Source organism: Vanacampus margaritifer, chromosome 9, assembly GCF_051991255.1.
Source record: "Vanacampus margaritifer isolate UIUO_Vmar chromosome 9, RoL_Vmar_1.0, whole genome shotgun sequence".
NCBI lineage: Eukaryota > Metazoa > Chordata > Actinopteri > Syngnathiformes > Syngnathidae > Vanacampus > Vanacampus margaritifer.
Genome location: NC_135440.1, coordinates 23,513,020 through 23,538,845, shown reverse-complemented (window position 1 = coordinate 23,538,845; position 25,826 = coordinate 23,513,020). Strand labels below are relative to the sequence as shown.

Genomic DNA, 25,826 nt, shown 5'->3' with positions numbered 1-25,826 from the left:
ATTTTATTTTTATTTTATTTTTATTTTATTTTTATTTTATTTTTATTTTATTTTTATTTTTTCTGGAGTACATAATACACTTTATTTTGAAAATAATCCCCCTGAGGGACATTTGTGGCACTCCCCTATGTTAATTTCACGTCAGAGTGTGCGCACATTTCCTAAACATTCTCCAATCTTCTCTAAACAGTTTGAATTGTTTTCATGTATAACATTTTCTTGTGGCACTAAAAAAAAAAACATGGTACTCTAGGCGAACGTTTGTGAACCTTGAACGTATACTTTTGTAAACACTGAAAATATATCAACGGGTGTTAGCATATCATCTTCTAAGAACATATTTAAGCGAATTTAAGATGAAGCTCACAGGACCAGAACTTGTTCCAACGATTGATGGGGCGGCGGAAGCGATGAGGTCATCGTAAAAGGATTTGATTCCTGTTACAAAAATCCAATCGGTATGAGAGCTTTGACGTTCATTTCTTTATATTGAACTTTCATTCCGCATTAATATTTTTTACTAAAGAGGTCATGTTTTAATCTGCTTCCGATGGATCTGCTGTCTTTCGGTTGGATTATAAACAGATTTTTTTTTATTATTATGAATATTAGAAGAATTCTTGGGTCTGCAGCCGAATATTAGCTTGAAGTACGTAGCCCCCCCCCCCCCCCCCCCCAAAAAAAAATCTCTTGTTTCAAGTTAATTAAAACATTTTCTTGGCGTGAAGCAGCTCGGAGCTTTCCAGGGATCCGATCAGTTTGGATTTCCACTTGTCAGTGTGTTGAACTCGATTGTGAAACTTAGCATTCACCGCCTCCGCACCTTCCGCCCGTGTTTGTTTAGCATCCGGCACTGGAGCCCCATTCGCGGAAAGTGCTGTTTGCATACAAAAGCAGTTTGGGGGAACATTAGCAAAAGCGGGACAGCCCGTTGCTCTCGGGTGCCTTTGTTGCACTTTTCTCGGTTACCAGCCTGGAAAACATCTTGACAATTAATCCCTCAAGTCAACCGTTGGCTAAAACCGGGATTTATTGGGTTTTTTTTCCTTCGCTAAGCTACAACAACAACACCACGAGTGGACTGGAGAGCCGACGACCTTGCATGGCAAATAGAGGCTGACAGGATACTTTAAGATACCGGAACTCCTCACAGTAACTGGCCCGGAAAAAAAATTCCCGCTTTACTATTGCAGCGTGCTCAAAAAGGCAAACCGGGAGTTTCTTTTTTTAATTTCTCATGAGTAGCCTTCTTTTGTTTACTCATTACTCATTGTTTAGTTTAACAAGTAGTAACTCGTCTTTTTTTCCAATTTTCAGAAGTTGAAATGGGTTAAAAGACAGAGGTTACCATAGCTGTCGAACCCACAGGGTCAAATTTGGCCCCTATAAATTCTGATACTCAAATAACAAAGACCTTCTTTTTTTTTCAGCAGTGATTTTGTCCCTGTGTTCTTGTTTCCATTGGCCGAGTGTGTTTGTACATTCAAAATCCAGTTCTAAAATGCAACAAATACAGCAAAAAAAATTATATTGTTCAATGTAGCTGTGTATTTGATTGATTATTTTCTTAAATTCGAAATAGTTTACTGACAGTTTTTGTTATTCTGATTTTTCGAAATGATACCCCTAAATCCCAAAAGGGTCAAATTTCACCCTAATCCTAAATTAGGGAATAAAGGGTTAAAATTGAAAAAAACATATATTTTGGTGTTCAGTGAATTTATAGCAGTCATTTAATGTATAATTCATAATTTTCCAAAGAAGAAAAGGGTTCTTGGGTTCTCCAGGGCTAAACACTGAAGAATGAATCTTTTTCTGAAATGGGTCTGAAGGCGGAGCTTACCATCTTTCTACTGAGAAAGGCAGAGGCAGGTTGTCATACCGACTAAACATTGAAAAACATGTTTTAATGTAGAAGGCAAAAAAAGTGGAAACAGACCTTGGTCAAATGCAAACCAGGAGTTTCTCTTTCCTTTTGTTATGGGGGGGTGGACAATATCCCACTGTAGCCTCGTTTTGGTGGTAATCAATATGAGCTGGCTCTGATTTTAGGCTTCTTTTTTTCAGCCTCCATCACTTTATGAGCTCATTACTTTATGTAACAGCACTCGCTTCACAAACACATTTTTTTCATCGGAATATGCATTTCGATTAAAAGCATATCATATCCATACCTGCCCCTACATGCTTTTCTAAAGCTGTTTGTTAAAGTTCACGTTATCAAACTGAGCAATGGTTAATTACCATACCCGTCTAATCGCCCCAAATGTGCATCGAGTCTCAAAGCAGATCGGTGCTTATCGGATCAGGTTATCATACCCATCTAAACATTGAAAAAAAAAAGAAGCTTTTTTTTGTAAGATGAGGGTTATCATACCCGTCTAAACATTGAAAAAAAGAAGCTTTTTTTTGTAAGATGAGGGTTATCATACCCGTCTAAACATTGAAAAACAAAAACAGCTTTTTTTTGTAAGATGAGGGTTATCATACCCGTCTAAACATTGAAAAACAAAAACAGCTTTTTGAAAAATTTCCAGTTTGTAAGATGAGGGTTATCATACCCGTCTAAACATTGAAAAAACAAAAACAGCTTTTTTTTGTAAGATGAGGGTTATCATACCCGTCTAAACATTGAAAAACAAAAACAGCTTTTTGAAAAATTTCCAGTTTGTAAGATGAGGGTTATCATACCCGTCTAAACATTGAAAAAACAAAAACAGCTTTTTTTTTGTAAGATGAGGGTTATCATACCCGTCTAAACATTGAAAAACAAAACCAGCTTTTTGAAAAATTTTCAGTTTGTAAGATGAGTGTTATCATACCCGTCTAAACATTGAAAAAACAAAAACAGCTTTTTTTTTGTAAGATGAGGGTTATCATACCCGTCTAAACATTGAAAAACAAAAACAGCTTATTGAAAAATTTTCAGTTTGTAAGATGAGGGTTATCATACCCGTCTAAACATTGAAAAAACAAAAACAGCTTTTTTTTGTAAGATGAGGGTTATCATACCCGTCTAAACATTGAAAAACAAAAACAGCTTTTTGAAAAATTTTCAGTTTGTAAGATGAGAGTTATCATACCCGTCTAAACATTGAAAAACAAAAACAGCTTTTTTTGTAAGATGAGGGTTATCATACCCGTCTAAACATTGAAAAACAAAAACAGCTTTTTTAAAAATTTTCAGTTCGTAAGACGAGGGTTATCATAGCCGTCTAAACATTGAAAAAACAAAAACTGCTTTTTTTGTAAGATGAGGGTTATCATACCCGTCTAAACATTGAAAAACAAAAACAGCTTATTGAAAAATTTTCAGTTTGTAAGATGAGGGTTATCATACCCGTCTAAACATTGAAAAAACAAAAACAGCTTTTTTTGTAAGATTAGGGTTATCATACCCGTCTAAACATTGAAAAACAAAAACAGCTTATTGAAAAATTTTCAGTTTGTAAGATGAGGGTTATCATACCCGTCTAAAAGAGAATCTTTTTGACAGAAGATGGTAAAGCTTGCAGGAATATAGGCTACCTTTGTTGAAACACAAACCAAGAGTTTCATTTTCAATTTGTTCTGGGTAATAAATCACATTGGACGCTATCCCAACGTAGACTTGTTTTGGTGGCAAACAGTTTGCGCTCGCTCCGATTTTCCGCCGCTTTTTCCAGCTTCCACCACCTTCTATATCTGAGCTCATTACACCTTATCTAACTCAGCGCTTTTTTCACTCTGTTGGCACCGGAGAAAAAAATAAGAGTACACTTTGCCTCACCAAGACCAAACTTCCCCACATTGTTATCCATTACACTACAAAAGTGGCCTGTTCTGAGAATAAATAGCTCGAGAATTTCTCCCAGACAGTCGAGGGGGGGATGTTTTTGCTGATGCACTCCAAGAAGGTCGTTGGTTTGAATCTGGAAGAGGGTCTAGTCTCAGCCTTTCTGCCTAGGTTAAATTTAGGGCTTTGGGTTGGATTTAGGGGTAGGGTTGATTGATGTTAGGATCCCTCCTAATTCGGGCCAGAGGTACGGTTACGATTAGTTACCAACAATAGTTAATTTCAACAGCTGAATTGTTATTTCATACCCTCAATCTTTTCTTAAAAGTCAGAGCTGGTGTTGAAGAAAATAATCTTTTTCTTCGCGTGATCGTTTTCTTTCGGCTAGTGAGAATGTTGATTATCTGAATACAGGCTGGAGATCGGTGAACAGTTTCTTTGAAGGTTTTATTTTTACACAATATTCCGGACACAAGTAAGTTTACAGAAAAATGGCTGCATTCTTCTTGCAAGTGTGTCTGTCGATTACAGACACAAGCTTTTTATACTATCTTGAAGGGCGGTTCCAAACAGCCCACCTGGAGTTCACCGGACATGAGATAAGACTTTAAAAACATCATTGAATACAGACACTTGGCAGAAATTGTGACATCACTCACAAAGTCACATCAACAGATAAAAGTTCTACTGAGGAAATAAATAAATAAAAACAGTTATGACTAAATCTGGGCAGGAGACCCTCTTCATTAGCCTTTAGATGATTTTAGGCCAAGGGCAAGCTCTTCATTTCCCGGTCCTCTTTTGAAGTGAGTGAGGTCCTCAACATGGAGTGAGAGCCCTAAAAGGATTCAAGACCCGCGTGTACGACGTCATCCTGTCAAATCACACATTATTAACCCGGGCCAAGGAGGTGGCAGGGGCAAATGTTTGTGATTGTGGGGAGGAAAGAAGAAAAAAAATGAATATTGCAGTCTGCCACATGGCTCCCCCCCCCTATCACACTAGTGTGATTTACTGTGCAAAATGTTTATCTGATGAGTGGGTTTGCTGCTGAGATCTTCAATATGCGGAGAGATTCTCATTGGATCATTAAAGAGCAGCGGGGCATCGTTTTGCCGAGGCATCTCCTTGAATGCAAAACCAGAAACTGCACGGGTAAACCCTTCGCACCCCCCCCCCCCCCGTCCCCCGATATCGTGCCCGGTGACCGTTTAAAAGCGAACGTTTATTGGAGAATCCCAAGGGCTCTTCACAAAGTGGCTGATAGCTGCTCTTAGATGATGAAGTGCACTGTAGTGGGCTAGGAAATGGCCTGGGATCGTGACTGAGCACGGATCGATGGTCCATATGATGGACCCGCGCCCCCCCTCCAACACACACAAACTGACACACACGCACTCGACGGTATTTATTATTTAGTCATCTCTGGCCTCTTCCAGGTGGTTGAAGTGAAAGGTAAAATTGTGTAAATATTTCAAAGAGTCAAAAGCAGTGCAAGATTTAAGGCAGGGTTCACCAACATGGTGGTACCACCCAAGGACCACATGAGTAGCCCACAGCCTTGTTCTAAAACGAGCTCGTCAATGATGGGACATTGTGATTTCTTAAGAACTCAGAAAAGTTCATTTGAAAAGAGTTATTTCTAAATAGTGATGCATATTGATTTATCTTCAAAGTCTTGATCTTAAGTTGGTTTCAGAACCTACAAAGTCGTCTCAAAAGCTCAATGTCCTGGTCGTCATTTTTTATGACAAATATTCCTACTAAAAGCATTCAACTGACAACCACTTTCCCCAGTAATCACCTCAGCCATCGCCGCCACCTTCGCCTTCGCCGCCTCCCCCCCCTTCCCCCTGCCGCCCACCTTCACCTCACTGGCAATTACCTCCGAATGGGCCCGGCTCCCGCTCTTTAAGAGGACCGCCACGAAGGCTGGAGACAACGACCGAGGGTGCGGCGACCATCACTCGCCCGGCAGCTTGAAAGGAAACGCCTCACAAATGGCGCCTATCACGGCAGCCCGCCGCCTTACAGTCCGCCGGCAAAGCGAAAGGCTCGTTACCATATGCCCGCTCTCCATCTCCGGGCCATCCATTTTTATATCCCCCCCGGGCTCCTCCGTCATTGTGTGCAAGGGATCATCTGTCTCCATAGCAACCTGCATTTAGGTGACAAATAGCTATCTTGCACGCGCGCATTCCACAGAGAGCTCATCCGTACCCTCTTCTTAAAATTGCCCAGTTAAGTTGTCAAGTTGTCTGGCGGGAAAGTGCTGGCTCGGCATTTTTTTTATAGTATATATTAAACTCTGCATGATGATTGGAATAATGATGAACACATACGGAGCGATGATTTACACCAGAGGGTGTCCGGTCTGGCCCGCGGGCCATTCGTGTCACAGGAGAAATTATTCACCGATTAAGATACGATACGATAGATACATTGTGATAGGAGACGATGCAATCGGCAACCATTTTATAGGACGTAGCATACGTATATAATATGATGCTACTATAGGACAGGGTATGAATTCGATAGGATAGGACAGGATATGGTACGGTAACGGGGGATGGTAGGCTAAAAGGTAGTGATGGACAAATGAAGCTTCATGAAACACTTGTGATATTTTTTTAACTCCTCTAGGTGGCACTCTTGCTTTAAAGCTGCAGTGGAAATTCAAACAATTTCCATTGCACAAGCTATTATCTTTCAAACAAACATCACCATCTAGAGAAGTAAAAAAAAAAAATATTGCAAGTGCTTCATGAAGCTTCATTTTCCCATCACTACTAAAAGGCAACAGGATAAAGTACAGTGGGATAGGAAGTGATACGTTACAACAAGGTATGATGTGATAGGATAGAATATGGCAGGAAACAAGATACGATATTGAATACAATTGGACAGGACAGAGTACGATGGGATAGGACAAGGGTAGGCGACCCTGGTCCTCAAGAGCCGCAGTCCTGCGCGTTTTTCACGTTTCCCTCCTCCAACCGGTGAGCATCATTATCAGATTTATCCTGAGCTTGCTGATGAGCTTATCATTTGAATCACCTGTGTTGGAGGTGGGACTGCGGGTGTTGAGGAACCAAAGTAGCCTACCCCTTTGGTATAGGATGTTATGTGATCGGAAAGGATACGATGCGACTGGATTGGTTTAATAAAAGCTGACATTGTTCCGTTAGCGGCCGTCCTTGTCAAACATTTGGACATCTAATTTATCGCTAACGCCTTTAATTGGAAGAACTGGCAACGTAAAGCAAAACACAAATGTGCCTGTCATTATCACCACCACCAAATTCGTCCTCTTTCTTTCGGGGATTAGAGCAAGTCCCCCTCAGGGGAACGCAGGCCCGTCATCAAGCCTCTGCAAAGGGATTATAGCCAAGATGATGAAAATCTAGTTGCTGAATGTATGACGAAGCTGCTGGATTATGAGGGGGGGGGGGGGTGCTCCATTTTACTGTAACGCTTCCATGGCAGGCTGATGAGGGTCAAATGGACTCGAACCACTTGATGTCGTTCGCCTGATGGCCTCAAATCCCATGTTTGCGTAATCTGATCACTGATCTGTCTGCGCTGACGTCGTCTAACGCGGGGCCGATTCGTAATCGAGGTGACGTCACGACCACCTGAGACATGTCGTAGTAATCCCCGTTTGCTAGCTTTAATCGCCAACATTTCCTGCCAAGCGCTTAAGCCCGTGGCGGGTTTAGCCGACTATTAATAAACTCAACTTTATTTAGAGTTGCTTCAGTGCAGCCGGTCACATCCGGCCCGGTCACATCTGTACGTCTTTTGATTCATCGTGTTTTTTAATCTTGGATCCCGGCATTTTTGCTAACATTTACTGTTCCGGACAGACGGTTTAAAAATGGTACTTTGAAAATGAGTCAATTGGGGACCATCAAACAGTGTGTTCCAACATGTTCCATGATACGATAAAATTGGATATAAGTTGCGGTAAAATATGGTAGGTAGGTACGGTATATAGATATGAAAAAAATTATAAAAAGCAATAAATTCACAATCTCTAAATCGGTTCAGCATAGCACCAAAACATTTGTCAGACAAGAAGCCATGCCCGAATAGACACAGGAAGACAGGAAGCCATTTTGCCATACCATTTCCCAGACGTCCTTCAAAAGCAATCTTGTCCTTCAGTTTGTCTGATTGCGAACAAATTTGAAATATTGCACTAGACACACCGGCGCTGCAAAATTGGGGGGGAAAAATGTTTTCCTAATTGTGTGTGGGTGGAAGATGGCAGCAAAGTTTGCAGGTGAGTTCATTTCGAGGTTACTCTTAAGAAGACGCTAAGTTAGCCAATTCTTATACACCTGCTGCCATGGCAACTTCCATGTTCATTTCGTTTCTTGTGTCCGTCAACTGTCATCTAGTTGAATAAATTGCAGCCATGTTCACCCTGATGAAAAAATACATTTGGAAGGATTGTTTTTCACTCTTAATTCAGCCCCAAAAATCCACTTCTACGCAATAGCGTTGAGAAATTTGGTAGGCTTTGTCTGGGAAAAAATCTCAACAGGCCGTGCCAGGAAATTCACAGGAAGTCAGCCATTTTGGTTTAAAGCAAATGATAGGAAGTGTTAGAAGACTATCTTTGTCTTCCGCGTGTTCGTTGTTGTTCGGGTAGAGAGAATGTTGATTTTCTGAATACAGACTGGAGATCGGTGAACAGGTCCTTCGAAGGATTTATTTTACAGAATATTCTGGACACAAGCAAGTTTACAGACAAATGGCTGCAGTTCCTCTCGCAAGTGTGTAGTTACAGCGGACTCGCAGCATTCTTATACTATCTTGAACCACCTTCCCCCCCCCCAGTCCTGAGTTCAATACACATGATGACAGCCGGAAGTAGATAAGACTTTTTACACTTTTACAGAATATTATCCAATACACATTGACTTCAACCCCAGAAACTGGCCCATTGATGTGGAAACAGACGAGGCCCCAGACCTCATTCAATACACTCACCAAGCTCAAGGAAATTAAAACAGTTAATGACTAAATCTGGGCAGAAGACTCTCAACAGAAGTCGTTGAGGTTGTTGTCAGACCAGTGTCAAAACAATATTCAGTACGATGTATTTTCATTCCAAAAGAAAAATCCGCTTGTGTTTCCATCAATCTGGTCTGTTTCCCTTCGCCGTCGTCTCGCCGCTCACTGCACACCCACCGCGCACAAACAAATGTGTTTGATTCCTGAAGCAACGACTTGGCCGCCTGACCTCAGCAGTCTCGCCGTGTCTCAATCGCCTTCCCTTTATTGCCCCGCGTTATGCGTTTGCCGGCATAACCATTCCAAGTCAGGCGCCCGCCGCGGAAAAGCGGGAAAAGGCGGTGGCAGAATTACAGGGCGAAGTTGCGTGAAATGAATTCCTTTTGTCCTTTTAGGCTCGGGGGAACTTTCGCACTTTGCTCAGCAGTCTGGGCCACACTTCAGAAGCGAGGGGGGGTGGGGGTGGGGGGGTTCGGTCACGAGTGATCCCAAGCGCCCCCCCAAGCGCCCTGGAAAGGAAGGAGGGTGACGCCGCAATCAAACCAAGAGCGGTCGCCGGAGTGGAATTGGGTTCGTGTGATGTTGAGCAGTGCGGACAAATGTTTCTTCGGAGGCTAACTGACATTCCTCAAGGCCATCATACCAAATATTTGGGATTGTTAATGTAATTGGGGGTGAAAATGAAGGCGAATTGGATCCGGGCTACAGCGTTCCACGTTCAGAGTCAATTGAATAAAGTATACGGTTTTGCCTCCTCAAAATGGAGGCGGCAATATTGGTGGAAGAAACACGAGAAAATGTAAAGAATGTTTGAACCTTGATGATCTCTCATGAGTCGACCCACAGAAAAGTAGCAAGAGCCCCATAAGGTTGTTTCGCCGGTTTTCTGGGGGTCCTTTAAAGACAAACTCATCCTACAAATTTTGTTCAATGGTACAAAATTGGACGACACTAAATTATAAAGGAATTGATTTTTGTCACTGTGTGTAAGTGGAAGTGAAATCACAATTTTAAAGGTTGTCCCATATTCAAAACTCACCAAATTTTGCAGGCGCCAAAATTTGAGTTTTATTTGCGTTCCCTCGCAAAAAACAAAAATATTGCGTCCCCTCGCAAGAAACTTTGCGTTCCCTCGCAAAGATTATGTTCTCTTGCAAAGAATGCGTTCCCTCGCAAAAACGTTAGCGTTCCCTTGTAATAAATGCGAGATAACGCAGTTTTGTTTTTGCGAATGGACGCCTTTTTTAAAAAAAATTATTTATATATCTCTGCGCATTTATGTACTCCCGGGTCAGTTTGGATACCGTATCCTGAAATACACGGGTGAGAGGTGGCGGCGGCACGATAGCATAGATATCTACGGCAGTCGCTTTTGGTCATGTTAGATATTATTAACATTTTAATACTTTATTTCATATATTAACCATTGTTATACATTATTAACATTTTAATTCTTTATATTAACCATGTTGAAATGTTTTATAGATGTGAGATAGTGTTGAACTCAGTATAATTTGACCTTGAACTAAGCTGGAACATATTGTTTGGTCAAAAAAATTCCTTCTCAGTGTTCTGTGCGAAAACACACATTTGGTCCTTGAGAACAGAATCTGCTTCGAACACACACCCCTGACTCTGTTTGCGCCATCGCTCACGGAAAAGTACCCAGAGAGTATGTTTTGTCTACAAATGAAAGAGAGGCGGTCGGTTTTAACTATAAGAAGCCATTTTACACGCGGAAGACACACATTCGGCACTCTGAAATTCCACCTGTTACGTGATGTTTGGAGTCTGTCACGATGTCCAGAGATCTCTGTTTTTTTTTTTTTTTATTAAATCATTTTTGCAAAGGTGTTTTTTCTTACATTAAATCTGTCTTCAAATTTTGGAACACGCAAAGAGGACAAATAATTTTATTCCTCTTCAGTCACACCGAAGTTGACCCGGAAGTACATCAGCTCAGTTAAAAAAAAAAAGAATTGCGTCCCCTCGGAAAAACAACTTTTGCCGTATCTCCCAATCACTACGAGGGAATGCTAACGTTTTTTTGAGGGAACGCAAAAAAATTTTTTCTCCCCCTACTATGTCACCTTAGGGGCTCCGTCGCTTGGTCTGTAGCAAAACCTGCAACACATAAATCAGCCGCATAAGCCATTTCCACTTAGCAACATGAAATTCGGCAGGCATGTCTTATCACAGACGGACGGACCCACAAAAAAGTCTCAAGAAACCAAGCCTGAAAAAACCCAATCATCAGTCTTCAGTTTTGGTTTGAAACGACCAATTTTGGTCATTTCAAGGGATCCTTGACAGGCAAACATGATCTGAGAGACTTTGTCCAATTGCGACCAAGTTTTGGACCACGTACAGTGGACGGACGGCCGGCACTAAGTCATTGCGTGTGGGCGCCGGTTGGCTAGTGATGGGAAAATGAAGCTTCATGAAGCACTTGTGATATTTTTTGACTCCTCTAGATGGCACTCATGGTTCAAAGATTCAATGGAAATGTAATCAGTTTTCATTGCACTCGCCTTTATTGTTAAACCCAAAAGCACCATCTAGAGGAGTCCAAAAGTATCGCAAGTGCTTCATGAAGCTTCATTTTACCATCACTACGGTTGGCAACAAAGTTGTGATGACTAACCGTGAAATTCACCAATATTTGTAGGCAAATTTACATTTGATTGGGGGTTCTCGGCAATGTCTGCATTTGTCTCGAGCAGATCCCTGAAAAGACCCAGGAAGTCTTTCATTTTGCTTTGAATCTGACATTTTAGGCCCATTTTGGCAAAGTGAATGCTACTGTGAAAGCTTCCTACTGTCTTGTAGTCTTTCCAGCCTAATCAGATCTTCCGGCTTTTACCTCCTGTCAGATTTTGCGGCATCCGAAGCGTGCTGACCGCGGCTACCCCGGCGTGTTTGATGGATGCGCGGCAGGCTTACGGATCGCGGGGAGGATGCGAGCGTTCGATAACACTTGTGTAATCTCATCTGAGAGGCTGTCATATCAGCCATCCTGACACGCTCGCCGCGCTTTCCCCGGGCGCCAAATTAGACGATTAGATTGAGGTGCGCCGAGTCTGGAACGCCGGCTCTAATCAAGTCTGGGCTGTTTTGCATTCAATATTAGCCTTTGATTTAGTTAATGTGTGCGAGACGCTCTTCGGTGTTTGATCGCGTATCGACCTGTAGTAAAGGCCGCCGGTCGGGGGCCCGTTCAACCTCCGCTTATGTCTACGGGACGCGGTTGAAGCGGCGGTCAAAAGTGCGAGAGGAGTTAAAGAGTATGACATGATGTAAAAGGCTTGACTGGAAAGGCTTGTCTAATCACTGGCTGTATCTTATCTGCATCGTGTCACCACTCATTAAAAGACAAAGTGGCTTGAAATCAATGACTGTGATTGAAGCATATTTTAAGTCTTTTACTGAAGTGACTTCATCTAAAGCAGTTAAATTTCGCAAAAAAAAAAGGAATTAGCCTCACTCTTCTACGGAAGAGGATTACGGTCAGTGAAGTGGAAAAAAGGGTGGGCAGGATTCTCAAGACTCTCTGACTTTAAAGTCAAAATTCTCGATTTATTCTTAGAATTCTGATTTAAAAGTGATAATTCTGACTTTAAAGGCAGAATTCTGGGTTAGGGTTAGGAGAATTCTGACTTTAAACTCTTTAAAGTGAGCATTTTGACTTTAAAGTGAGAATTCTGAGATTAAAGATACAATTATGCTTTTAGAATTCTGAGATTAAAGTCGGAATTCTTACTTTAAAGTGAGAATTCTCAATTTATTCTAAAAATTCTGACTTTAAAGTGTGAATTCTCACTTTAATATCAGAATTCTGTCTTTAACTCTTTGACTGCCAAAAACGTTAAATAACTTTTAGTAAAATCCTAAGGAGGAGTGCCAAAGACGTTAAAAGACGTTTGTTTCAAAACAGAGATGAAACTAACCATTTTCTATTGTTGATTACTCAAAAACGGAATAAGGTAGAAACAAACTTTTTTTTCTGATGAAAGATGAGAGTCCAATCTTTCATTTGGTAGTATGTGTGTTTCCATAGTCCAAACACATAATTTTCTATGGACCTTGAAAGATCAGTCAAAATGCTTAAAATCGGCTGGCACTGGGGACAACCCGTTTCTGAAAACGTCTGGCAGTCAAAGAGTTAAAGGGAGAAATCTGACCTCTTGACGTAGAGCTATAAATCGTGGGGGGGAAGTCTGAATTCTGAGAATAAACTCAGAATTCTCACTTTAAAGTCAGAATTGTGACTTAAATCTCTGAATTCTGACTTTAAAGTGAGAATTCTGACTTTGTGACGTACAGCTATGAATTGTGGAGGAGAAGTCAGAATTCTGAGAATAAAGTCAAGAGTTCTCACTTTAAAGTCAGAATTCTGAGAATAAAGTCAGAGTTCTCACTTTAAAGTCAGAATTCTGAGAATAAAGTCAGAGTTCTCACTTTAAAGTCAGAATTCTGAGAATAAAGTCAGTATCCTGACAACCATTTTTTTCCTCTCTCTTCGCTGGCCCTATAATCCTCTTCCGTACTCTTCCAATACTTTAGAACTGTATTGATAGATGGCAATCTTGACTGATGGACACGGTGACATTTCTCATCCTCGATCTTCTTAATCCCGCCGCCACCGCGCCGGCCTGTTTTCTTTTCATCCGTCCGCCGGAACTACCATGCGTGTGTCCTGAATAGCAAGCAGCTTGCCGTGGCTAACGCCGCGCTGACTCATCGACGCGCTAACCCCGCTTCCATGGTGCCAGACGGCATTAGCGCTAACAAGACGCCCATTGCCCCCCGCCATTGATAATTGGATGGCGGTATCCGCTGGCAACAGGGTGGCGTGATGAGCGCGAATCCAAGCATCTGTATCAATTAGCATCAGCCGCCGCACCAAAACGGCTCACCTTACCCTCACCGAGGCATCTGTTACACGATGCTCACATTTCATTTGAACTTTCGCAGACACTCTTCATGATAATGCTCACTTTTGTGAGCTCCGATAGCCACTCTTGTATTAGCAGTCCATAGATAGTGTAGCGGGTATGTAGTTACTCTACCTTACATGCTATATGATTGGTAATGCAAATGAAAGGGGAAACGCCTTTGAGAAAGACCTGGCGGTGACATTGAAGAAAGGCACACATACTTTATGTAACATAGTTGTGTGTGTGTGTACGTAAGATGTCTGTCATTTGATGGCATCACTGATTGATGATGTGGACGGCGGTGGTCTAATGTGTCCCGCCCGCGTCCATTGCTGACCGCCACTTGACAGCCGTGATGAATGAACACATGACGATGGCGTGTTACCTTTCATCAGGAAAAAGTATCTACTTTTTTCCGTTTTGCAGAAATTAGCATTAGAATATAGTTAAGTTTCATCATTATTCACAAATCTGTTTAGAACTGTGGAGAAATCAGCTTGTTTGCAACATGGCCCTGGTTGATCTCTTATACTCTGCTGCCAGCTGCTGGCCGTTTTTGTAATTACTACCATTCCTTCCCCCGTTCTCTGCAGTTCAGAGGCTGCATTAAAGCCTTCTGAATGTTCTGGCATAAAAAAAACAAAACTTTAACGTATAAATATGTCTTTGGAACACTTAAAACATTTAAAATAGAACATTTGTATATGTTTTTGGGAGTAAATGAGTTTTAGATAGATTTAATTCTATCATTTAACAAAAATAAATTAAAAAATAAAAACTTAATGTGATTTCATTGTGGATTTAAATGAAACTAGAAATATAGAAGCTTAAAAATCAGATACATTTTTGATTAAATAAAATGAACCGTTTTTAATTGAAAATGCAATTAGATTTAAATAATTCAATAAAAACGTTTGAATATGAAAAATAAATACAATTTGTAATCACAGAAAATTACATTACTTCATTATGTTTTTTATTGAATTTTACAACCCTATTTTTATGGTTGTATCAAAAAGTTACTGGTAATATCGGTTGCAGCTAACGAGTGTGTCAACATTTTACAAACACCCTTCCACAATAACAAACTCATTGTTATGGAAATACAGAAAATAAAACAAAAGTATCAGTCGTAAATACAACACAAAGCATACAGAGTACACTTGTGCATGTTTGTTCCCGCGCTTACCAACATAGCAGAGGCTAGCTTCATTAGCCTGGGTCGGCCCCTGGGGCTCTCGGTCCATTTGTGTCCGAGGGCTGCAGGAAGGCCAAGAAAAAGAAATGCACTATTGGCACACGTGTGCACCCCGAGAACAAACATTGATGGATTGATCTGCTCTGTCTGTCCGGGCACACAATCAATCTTCTTCACTTTAAGGTTTTTGTTTTTTGTGCCTTATATGAAATTTTACACACGTCTTCTCTTCGTGCCGAAAAAGAAGCAACACGAATCGGAACTGCTCAATTCCCAAACATCTGTGTATTAAAATCAAGTCAAATGAGTCATTAATAGTATTGTAGAGATGCAATGATGAATCGATTCAGTGAAAACTAATCGATTATATCAAATTATTTTGGTAATCTGATTACCTTTGTGTTTTGTCAAAATACACGGGGGCTTTCGAGCACCGACGGCCGCTATACAGTATTTGATTAATCCGTATACAAATAGGAATGTCATAAATGTTTCTTGGGCAGCAGCTGCGGCGCCGGCGGTCATAAATCACGGCGCGGCGACACTTCGTCATTTTGTCTCCCGTGCTTCCAGGTGGCCTGAGAGGAGCATCCATCATCGACTCGCTGGACACGCTCTACATTATGGGACTGTTGAACGAGTACGACGACGCTAAGGAGTGGGTCAGGAGCAACCTGGACCTAACCTCGGTAAGACCGTGACTGTTTTTTATCGAGCGCTGAAACAACATCAATGGCGAGTCGTGCTCAAATCATTTGCTGCTTCGAACCAAAATCGACGACTTTCTGTTCATTTTCGATGGGGAGATTATTAGACCTCTTTGGTGCATAGAATTTAATGGGTAGGACTTTTCTGTTGCTTTGACTTGACTTCCTTTTTGTATGACACCCTTAGCACACATATTAGCTGAATTCAATTAAGATCGTAGGGGTCACACATTGTCACATGGGCTGGGCGGAGACTAAGAGTAGGAATCGTGAGGGAAGTAGATTAGACCTTCTTCCACATCTGGCAGTAAAGGGCTCCACAGCCATGTCTTGATTTTACTGGCATCCATTAATCAACTGAGAATGTACAGTTAAGTGAGCATTAACTCATTGCCTGCCAGTCATTTTCACTGAAGCAACCCCCTTCGCTCCTGGCTGTTTTACTGGATTTTGACTAATTTTGCAAGGCCTACAGAATATTGTGTTCTATTGCGATTAAAAACATGGAACCTACCAAAAGAAAGATTTAAGTCTCTTTGTTTTGCAGCAATTAGCATATAGCTTAAGTTTCATCATTATTCACAAATCTGTTTAAAACAGTGGGAAACCAGCTTTTTGCAACAAGGCCCTGGTTGATCTCTTATACTCTGCTGCCACCTGCTGGCCGTTTTTCTAAAAACTACCATTGCTTCAAGCATTCTCTTCAGTTCTGAGGCTACATCAAAGCCTTCTGTATGCTCTAGCATTAAAAAAAAAATAAAACACATATAAATACGTTTTTTGGGACCATGACAATATTTAGAATAAAATGTTTTGTATACATTTTTGGGAGCAAATGAGTAAAAGAAACAGTAGAAGCTTGCTAGAACTTCTCAATTAGTGCCGTGACCCGGATTCAAACCGGGGTTTCTGCGACCTTGGGTTCTTGAGGCACCTGACCCTTATATGCTCACCGACTGCCCAATGGCTGTTTATGTGACCCTACTACATTACAATGACATATAATATAAGATTTTGGTGGGGTTTCTAAAAAACAAAAACAAAAAAAACAACACGTTTTTTCAAAAATGGAAATTATTCAAGAGGCCACCAGTTGCCCTGGCATAGACAACACATTTTGCAATTAAGATATCTGCTTCTAATCGGGCCTCAGCCACGGAATCAGCCCCAAAATGGCTTCTTCAACTTCCTGTTCAATTTCCGACATGTGTCCTTGAAACTCATTCACGTGTCTTGTCACAATAGACGTCTCCGCCAAATTTTGTGCCGCTCAGTGAAACTGTTGTCAGACTTGACTTTTTTCAGTCCATTTTTTTTTTTGCAGCGGTGACGATGATAGAGATTTGAGACCCCCTACATTACGTCCATTTTTACTCACTTGCAAGCTCCATATTTATTCACATTGTTTACTTGCGCTGCCGCCTCTAAATGAACTCGTCAACATATGAACACTGTGAGCGGTAAGGAGGAGGTAAAAAAAAAAAAGAAAAAGGAAAAACAAATCTTTTGTCTCGTTATTTCTTCCACCGGCTGCTCACACAAAGCATTCCAAGAGGATGATGTCATCACCAGCGTGTCCATTTCTTTTTCTTCTTCAGAGTTTTTGTTTTCACAAAAAGCTTCGTTATGACCCAGATCGACACAAATGAGAGCCTTAAAAGCGCATCGATTTAGTTTTTTTTTTTTACCGTCAGTCAGCACTTTGACGCTCATAAATAAGGAGCGTAAATCTAGCGTTGGCCTTTTTGGGGTTACGTTTTGTCGATAGTATTTAACTACAGGGTCACGGTGTCAATCTCCCGTTTACCCGCAGATGCTGCCGTATATAATTGTCTTATTTTATTATGTCAATGCAATGATTAAATAAAAATGAAGTATAATTTAATACAACTGTCATTCACTGGTAAATGGCATTATATTTATATAGCGATGTAGTAACAATGGCATGGGATCGAACCCACAACTTCTGAGTGGGACGACGACCACTCTACCATTGAGCCACGCCACCCTGTACAACATGTATTTTAATCTGATAACATTTTAAATATAAAATTACATTTAAATATTAAAAATAAGTTCGTTGTAAACCCGTGAAATTAGGATTTCATTTCATATTTTTAATAAATTGACTGAAAAAAATATTTACAAATAATTCCGCACAAATATAAATTTTTTCTATTTAATTTTTTAATTAATCAAATTGACAAAAAATTTAATCTTGAAAATATTTTTGATGCGAATTTAAATTTCAAACTTTCATCAAAAAATGTAGGACTCTTCTTCTGCAATCTTTCATTTAATTACATATTAGTTATTTTTGATCAATCTTTGAGAAAAATAAAATATTTAAAATGTGATTTAATATATGAATGTAAAAATGTCTACATTGTGATGCATTACATACAACATGCAAAATAAATGTATTCAATTAACTTTAGTTGTTTTCATAAGCTAAATATTTAAAAAAAAGTTTTTAAACATCTTTTTTTTATCTGTAAAAATGAAAGCTAAATTAATTTATGAATAGCAGAATTTATTTATTTTTTTCTGTTTTAATCAACTGGTTTGTAATAAATGAGAAATAAATTATATATTATAATATCATAATATTTTTTTATATATAAAAAATAGTTTTTAAAAAGATGCTTGTCAAATGAAAAATGTAAACATATTACTAGCTGAAATTCCAGAAATGTGTTTTATTTTAATAATTTTTAAAGGAAAATATTGATATGAACTGAAATTGAAGTTAATTATTGATACATTTTCCTTTACAAAAAAGAATTATCAGGGCTTCTTATATGTGGAAATATTTTTGTTGCATGTGCGTGGCACAGATTCAGCTCATATTTTACTCATGATGCCATCACTGCGTTGACTGATGTCAGCTTGCGTATCAAACGACTTGCCGGGGTCCCATTTTTGTCATTTCTCCGTTGACGACAATGCAAATCTAACGCTATTGCTTTCTAAATATACACATTAGACAAGAGAAAGTCTGCGAGTGAGTTTGAATGATGACATTATTAATGATCATATGTGTTAATGCTTTAATGTCATCTGGATGCTGACAAGGCTGACAAGTGAAGTTCTTCTGCTCTCTCTCTCACCGCAGAATGGCGAAGCGTCGCTCTTTGAGGTGAACATCCGTTACGTCGGCGGCCTGCTGTCGGCGTACTATCTGACGGGAGAGGAGGTAAGATGAATAGATGTCTAGTGGTGTTATCCCGCTGCACTACCGCCCGCCGAAATCCACTTCCTGCTTTTTTTCCCAGTCCAAAGTTTGACGGATAAAAAGACTTTCTGGGAAGTGTGTGGCAGTGCAAGTCGAGAGTGAGTGTGTGTGTGTGTGGTTGCGTCAAAAGATGGACTTTGCTTTTTTTTCACGGCTAGTTTTTCACCTGCCTATATGTCAGGTGAATTGGATTTACTGACATCCGTCTTGGATTGCATCACGTTTGATCTGGCAGTGAAAAAAGAATGGAATGAGTTTCCATAGGCTGGAAATGTTAGCATTAATATGTCTGGAAATGACTAAAAATGAATGGAGTAAGGTTTCCCGTGATGATAAATTTTGCATAAATAGCTCTACATTATATTGACAATAACAAAGTACTAGTACAAAATATTGAATTGCAATATATAGCTGCAACGCGTGGACAAACACAGAAAACGAATGGAGTGAGGTTCCCGAGGTTGCCAAATTTAGCATGAATGCATCCACATTATATTGACAATGACGAACTAATCCAAATTACTGAAAAATCATATTTAGATTTACAACATGCTGAGTCATGCAAAAATAAATGGAGTGAGGTTCCCCAGGTTGCTAAATTTAGCATGAATGCATCTACATTATATTATTAGCGACGAACTAATCCAAATTACTGAAAAATCATATTTAGATTTACAACATGCTGAGTCATGCAAAAATAAATGGAGTGAGGTTCCCCAGGTTGCCAAATTTAGCATGAATGCATCTACATTATATTATTAGCGACGAACTAATCCAAATTACTGAAAAATCATACTTAGATTTACAACATGCCGAATCATGCAAAATGAATGGAGTTAGGTTCCCAAGGTTGGCAAATTTAGCATAAATGCATTTACACTTGATTGACAAACAGTCCTAATACAAAGCACCACATATAGCTCCAAGACGGACTGGTAAAATGAATACATAAATTAATAAATAAATGGAGTGTGGTTCCCCGGGCTGACAACGTTAGCATAATTTCGTATACATAATGCTGGTAAAAACAATGTTCTAATACAAAACACTAAAACACCGTTTGTAGCCTTACAACAAAGAAAAGTGGGAAAAGAATAGAGTGAGGTTACCAAGACAAACCTTCATTATCCGTGAAGAGTGGCTGGAGGTCAGTGAGGCACCGTAATGAGCATCTCCCTGCAGCAAAGACCCCCCAACCTCTCTACTCTCTCTGCTCCCACCCCCACACCGTAGGTGGACTATTTTTAACAGCGACCACATGCTACGGCTGCGCAGGAGCTAATGGAGAAAGCGCCCACGGAAAGTCTCCGGCGGCTTTAATGAAAATTGATTTGAAATGTGAACACATATACGATATAGCGGAATACGTTGGATGTAACCCATTTTCACGAGATGCTCTTCGAATGCATCTGCATGGCTATACATTATGGAGTGATGGTGACGAATTCATTTTCAGCTTGTATTAGTGCTCATACTAATACTGAAGAAACATATTTAGAAACAACAGAGACATTTGGGCAAGGAATGGAGTGAGGTTCCCAGGCTAGCAAATTTAGCATAAATGCATCCAATAAATGTGTTGACATTAACCAAATGTTCTTTCCCAAAAAAGACATTTGCAACCACAAGCCGGGAAATGAATGGAGTGAGGTTCCCCCAGTCTGGCAATGTTAGCATGTTTTTTTAACATGGTTTCACATGTTAGCATGCTAATGTTTCTCATTTGTAGACTGTTGTAACCTTGTTTTGTGAGCATTAGCTGAATTGTAAATGGAGTGAGGTTCCCCAGGCTGGCAAAGTTAGCATATTCCATACCATGGGGACTGCTCACAAATTGTGATATGCTCTTATTTCCCAAAAAGACATTTGCAACCCTAGCCGGGATGTGAATGGAGTCAGGTCCCCCCAGTCTGGCAATGTTAGCATGTTTTATAACATGCTTTCACATGTTAACATGCTAATGTTTCTCATCTGTAGACTGTTGTAACCTTGTTTTGTGAGCATTAGATGGATTGTGAATGGAGTGAGGTTCCCCAGGCTGGCAAGGTTAGCCTGTGTCTTCATTCTCTCTGATTATTAGATGATTGTGTTTGATTCATGTTCGTTCTTTTGACAGTTGTCGGCATTTTATTTGAGCTCAGAGCCTGAGGCTATTTCTATTGTTAAACAGAGCATCTATTGTTCATTTGTGAATACAGTACAGCCATGGATTTCCTTCCTTGGCACATCTACCCACATCCCAGTGCAGCATCTTGCCATGACCGCGTTATCTTCACATATGAGATCAACCTTCATGAGATCATCAAATTTCCCTAGAGCTGTTGGTTTTCCCACCGGCAGATTTTCCAACTTCAATGGCATTTTTAACAAGCCGATATTTACATTGGGTAGACTCATGGATGTTGACGTGTGTCAGCTGTCAGTCACGCAGACGCGTGCGCAAGCTGCATGTTTTATTCATATTTTGCGGAAAGACTGACAGCTGCTTCTTTTTTTGTCGATGGTCTGTCCACTGATGTAAGGTCAGTCTAGAGAAGTTACAGTAGCTTGTTGTCAAAAAGATAATGGCAATCCATTGAGGCGGTGGCATTTATTTCTTTAAACTGTTTATTTTATTTTGAATGATACAAAGTATTAAAGGATTATCAAGTTTCATGCCAAATACAACCAAATACACTATTATGAACCTTAGATTATTATGAACTATTATGAATGCTTTTATTAATTGCAGCTTGAAAGCCTAACAAAGACTTCAGTGCGACAGGACCGAAAGGGAAGAAAAAGGCTCTGCTTGCCACAAGGCTGTCGTCATTAAGAGCTCTCTAATGAGTCCCCGCAGTTGATTTGTTTGCCCCTCCCCTTTCTCCCCCTCAAATGCATCACACCTTTCATCCGTCTCACTGCAGGAATCCAATTGTGGCAGACTCATTTGGGCTCATACAAAGAATGGATCGGGAGAGTAAAGAACACTCGAAACGTAGATGTTTATTATTTTTTTATCAGGATTATTATATAAAGCCTGGACCAACTGTTAGCATATTAGCATTTTGATCAAGTTTCATAGGACCAGACTACAAAGCGTGATGTACAGTAAAATAATTTTTGGGCTGCCTAGTGTGTTCTGTATTCAAGTTGCTACTAAATGTTATCAAATTGGATCAATGTAAAATTCTCCCCACTTTTTAACGCTCGGTTTTCTACCGCTACAATATTTTGTTACTATGTTAGCATTAGCATCAATGAGTAATGTAGCTATATTACCATCTACAATATTTTATTACTATGTTAGCATTAGCATCAATGAGTAATGTAGCTATATTACCATCTACAAAATTTTGTTTCTATGTTAGCATTAGCATCAATGAGTAATGTAGCTACATTACCATCTACAATATTTTGTTACTATGTTAGCATTAGCATCAATGAGTAATGTAGCTATATTACCATCTACAATATTTTATTACTATGTTAGCATTAGCATCAATGAGTAATGTAGCTACATTACCATCTACAATATTTTGTTACTATGTTAGCATTAGCATCAATGAGTAATGTAGCTACATTACCATCTACAATATTTTGTTACTATGTTAGCATTAGCATCAATGAGTAATGTAGCTACATTACCATCTACAATATTTTGTTACTATGTTAGCATTAGCATCAATGAGTAATGTAGCTACATTACCATCTACAATATTTTGTTACTATGTTAGCATTAGCATCAATGAGTAATGTAGCTACATTACCATCTACAATATTTTGTTACTATGTTAGCATTAGCATCAATGAGTAATGTAGCTACATTACCATCTACAATATTTTGTTACTATGTTAGCATTAGCATCAATGAGTAATGTAGCTACATTACCATCTACAATATTTTATTACTATGTTAGCATTAGCATCAATGAGTAATGTAGCTACATTACCATCTACAATATTTTGTTACTATGTTAGCATTAGCATCAATGAGTAATGTAGCTACATTACCATCTACAATATTTTGTTACTATGTTAGCATTAGCATCAATGAGTAATATAGCTATATTACCATCTACAATATTTTGTTACTATGTTAGCATTAGCATCAATGAGTAATGTAGCTATATTACCATCTACAATATTTTGTTACTATGTTAGCATTAGCATCAATGAGTAATGTAGCTACATTACCATCTACAATATTTTGTTACTATGTTAGCATTAGCATCAATGAGTAATGTAGCTACATTACCATCTACAATATTTTGTTACTATGTTAGCATTAGCATCAATGAGTAATGTAGCTACATTACCATCTACAATATTTTGTTACTATGTTAGCATTAGCATCAATGAGTAATGTAGCTACATTACCATCTACAATATTTTGTTACTATGTTAGCATTAGCATCAATGAGTAATGTAGCTATATTACCATCTACAATATTTTATTACTATGTTAGCATTAGCATCAATGAGTAATGTAGCTACATTACCATCTACAATATTTTGTTACTATGTTAGCATTAGCATCAATGAGTAATGTAGCTACATTACCATCTACAATATTTTGTTACTATGTTAGCATTAGCATCAATGAGTAATATAGCTACATTACCATCTACAATATTTTGTTACTATGTTAGCATTAGCATCAATGAGTAATGTAGCTATATTACCATCTACAATATTTTGTTACTATGTTAGCATTAGCATCAATGAGTAATGTAGCTATATTACCATCTACAATATTTTGTTACTATGTTAGCATTAGCATCAATGAGTAATGTAGCTACATTACCATCTACAATATTTTGTTACTATGTTAGCATTAGCATCAATGAGTAATGTAGCTACATTACCATCTACAATATTTTGTTACTATGTTAGCATTAGCATCAATGAGTAATGTAGCTATATTACCATCTACAATATTTTGTTACTGTTAGCATTAGCATCAATGAGTAATGTAGCTATATTACCATCTACAGTATTTTGTTACTATGTTAGCATTAGCATCAATGAGTAATGTAGCTACATTACCATCTGCCTTGCTACTGTACGTGTTGCTAGCTTTCACTGTGTTAGTGTGACAAGTTAAAGCATGTTAGAGTGCTACTTTCCTCCGTAGGCTGTAGCGCACTGAAATCAGCAAATCTGCGGCGTCGTCGTCAAATAATTGCAAAAGTGTTTTGGAGACGGCGCATTCAGACAAACAGATGCGACTGCACCCGCACATCATTTCCATGATGTTCCCGCATATCTGATGGAGAAAGAAGCGAGGTTCGCATTAGCCACGTAATGAATATCAATTTGTTGTGCGCGGCGAGCGGAGGTCAAGGCGCAACAAACACCAACAATGTGATTACACGGGCGGATAAAGCCGCAAAACAAACATGACAACACAAATGCTCAAAAGCGCGTTCAAAGAAACGCTCAACATAGTGAGAATTTTCGATTTTTTACTTTTTTAGATGCTACTAAGATATCAACGACGTCACATGATTGAAGCTGTAATCAAATGAAATAACATTAAAATAATGTAAGCCTAATGAAGACAATTAGTACAGAAAAAAAAGAAAAACGCCAAACTGTCAGCCTTCAATTCAACGCTCTCATATCGTGAAACCTTTTTGTTATCTCACACACACAAAACAAATATGAAAAAACGTTGGCTTTGGCAGCACATAATGGACATAACGTCTGCGGAGCCGCTTTTCATCTGGTCCAATTCTCACTCGCTCATTAGCCATTTTCAAGCCCCTCGTCCTCCCTGGATGCATGTTTGTCTTTCTTTCACCCTCTCCGCCTCCATCTGTTTGTCTCTCTGTCTTGCTATCTCGCTATCGATCCAGCTATTTATCAAGAGTCATCTATTTGATCCATTCTCATTCCAATCCTTAGCATTTCCTGTACTTAAGTTGCTATATTGCTAGCATAGCAACTTTTTTTTTAGCCTGTTAGCATTTGTTGATCTGACTTATTTAAGTCATTCACTGCCATTGACGGCTATAGACGTCAAAAATTCATTTGAACTATTTCTAGTTTCACATTTTTTTCCACTTTTGTTAACAAGAGTATGAAAACCTAGAAAAAAATTATTGTACATTTAGAACAGATATAAAATTTGTGATTAACTAGTGAAGTCATGCAATTAAATACGATTTAAAAATTTTGGATCGCCTGACGCCCCAAATTTTTAATAATCTTTTCTCTTCGATAATTTTTTTTAATTGTAATTAATTGCATGACTTCAATAGTTAACTCACAATTAATCACAAATTTTATATCTGTTCTAAATGTACAATAATTTTTTTTCTAGGTTTTCATACTCTTGTTAACAAAAGTGGAAAAAAAATTAAAATAATAGAAATAGTTCAAATGAATTTTTTTACGTCTATAGCCGTCAATGGCAGTGAATGAGTTAATCAGGTTGCTATCTTGATAGCATGTTAGCATTCATTCTTGGGTGCATTTGGACATTTTCTTCGAGCGTGCAATGCTTCACTTGGAAAACTCAGTGTTGTTCAAATATGTCATCGTGTTATTCAGTGCCCCAAAAATCTCATGTGTCTCAGCACTTTGTCTACTAGCTTACTATATACTTTAGCATACCGACTAGCATTTAATCAATTCTCATTTGACATAGTTCGAGTTAACGTCATGGAAAAGTTAAGTTGAGTTTTGATGCTGGTTAGAACAAACCAGGTCTACTCAGATTAGCTAATGCCAGAATAATGTCAGAATTTAAAAATAGCGGCATAATTGAGCGTGACTATATTACCATGCTAACGCGGCCATTAATTAAATGAATAAATAGTGTGTTAGCTCACTCGAGCTGATCAATTGAAATAAATAATGAATGAAACCCATTTAATTATTCAACACGCTAGCCCGTATTAACTCAAAAGTCCTTGTGGAACTTCAACTCTAGATACAGTACCTTCGTGTTAAAAACAAACACATT

The 25,826-nt window shown here is 39.1% G+C and overlaps 1 protein-coding gene across 2 annotated transcripts in view; it reads left to right on the top strand.

The window, feature by feature from the left end:
- LOC144057782 (mannosyl-oligosaccharide 1,2-alpha-mannosidase IA) overlaps positions 1-25,826 on the top strand; it is a 141,467-nt gene that overhangs the window by 80,239 nt on the left and 35,402 nt on the right. For both annotated transcript variants that reach the window (XM_077575683.1, XM_077575682.1), the window contains 2 exons: positions 15,506-15,621; positions 18,755-18,835. In XM_077575683.1, the coding sequence (XP_077431809.1) occupies positions 15,506-15,621; positions 18,755-18,835 (197 nt within the window). The remainder of the gene's footprint in view (positions 1-15,505; positions 15,622-18,754; positions 18,836-25,826) is intronic.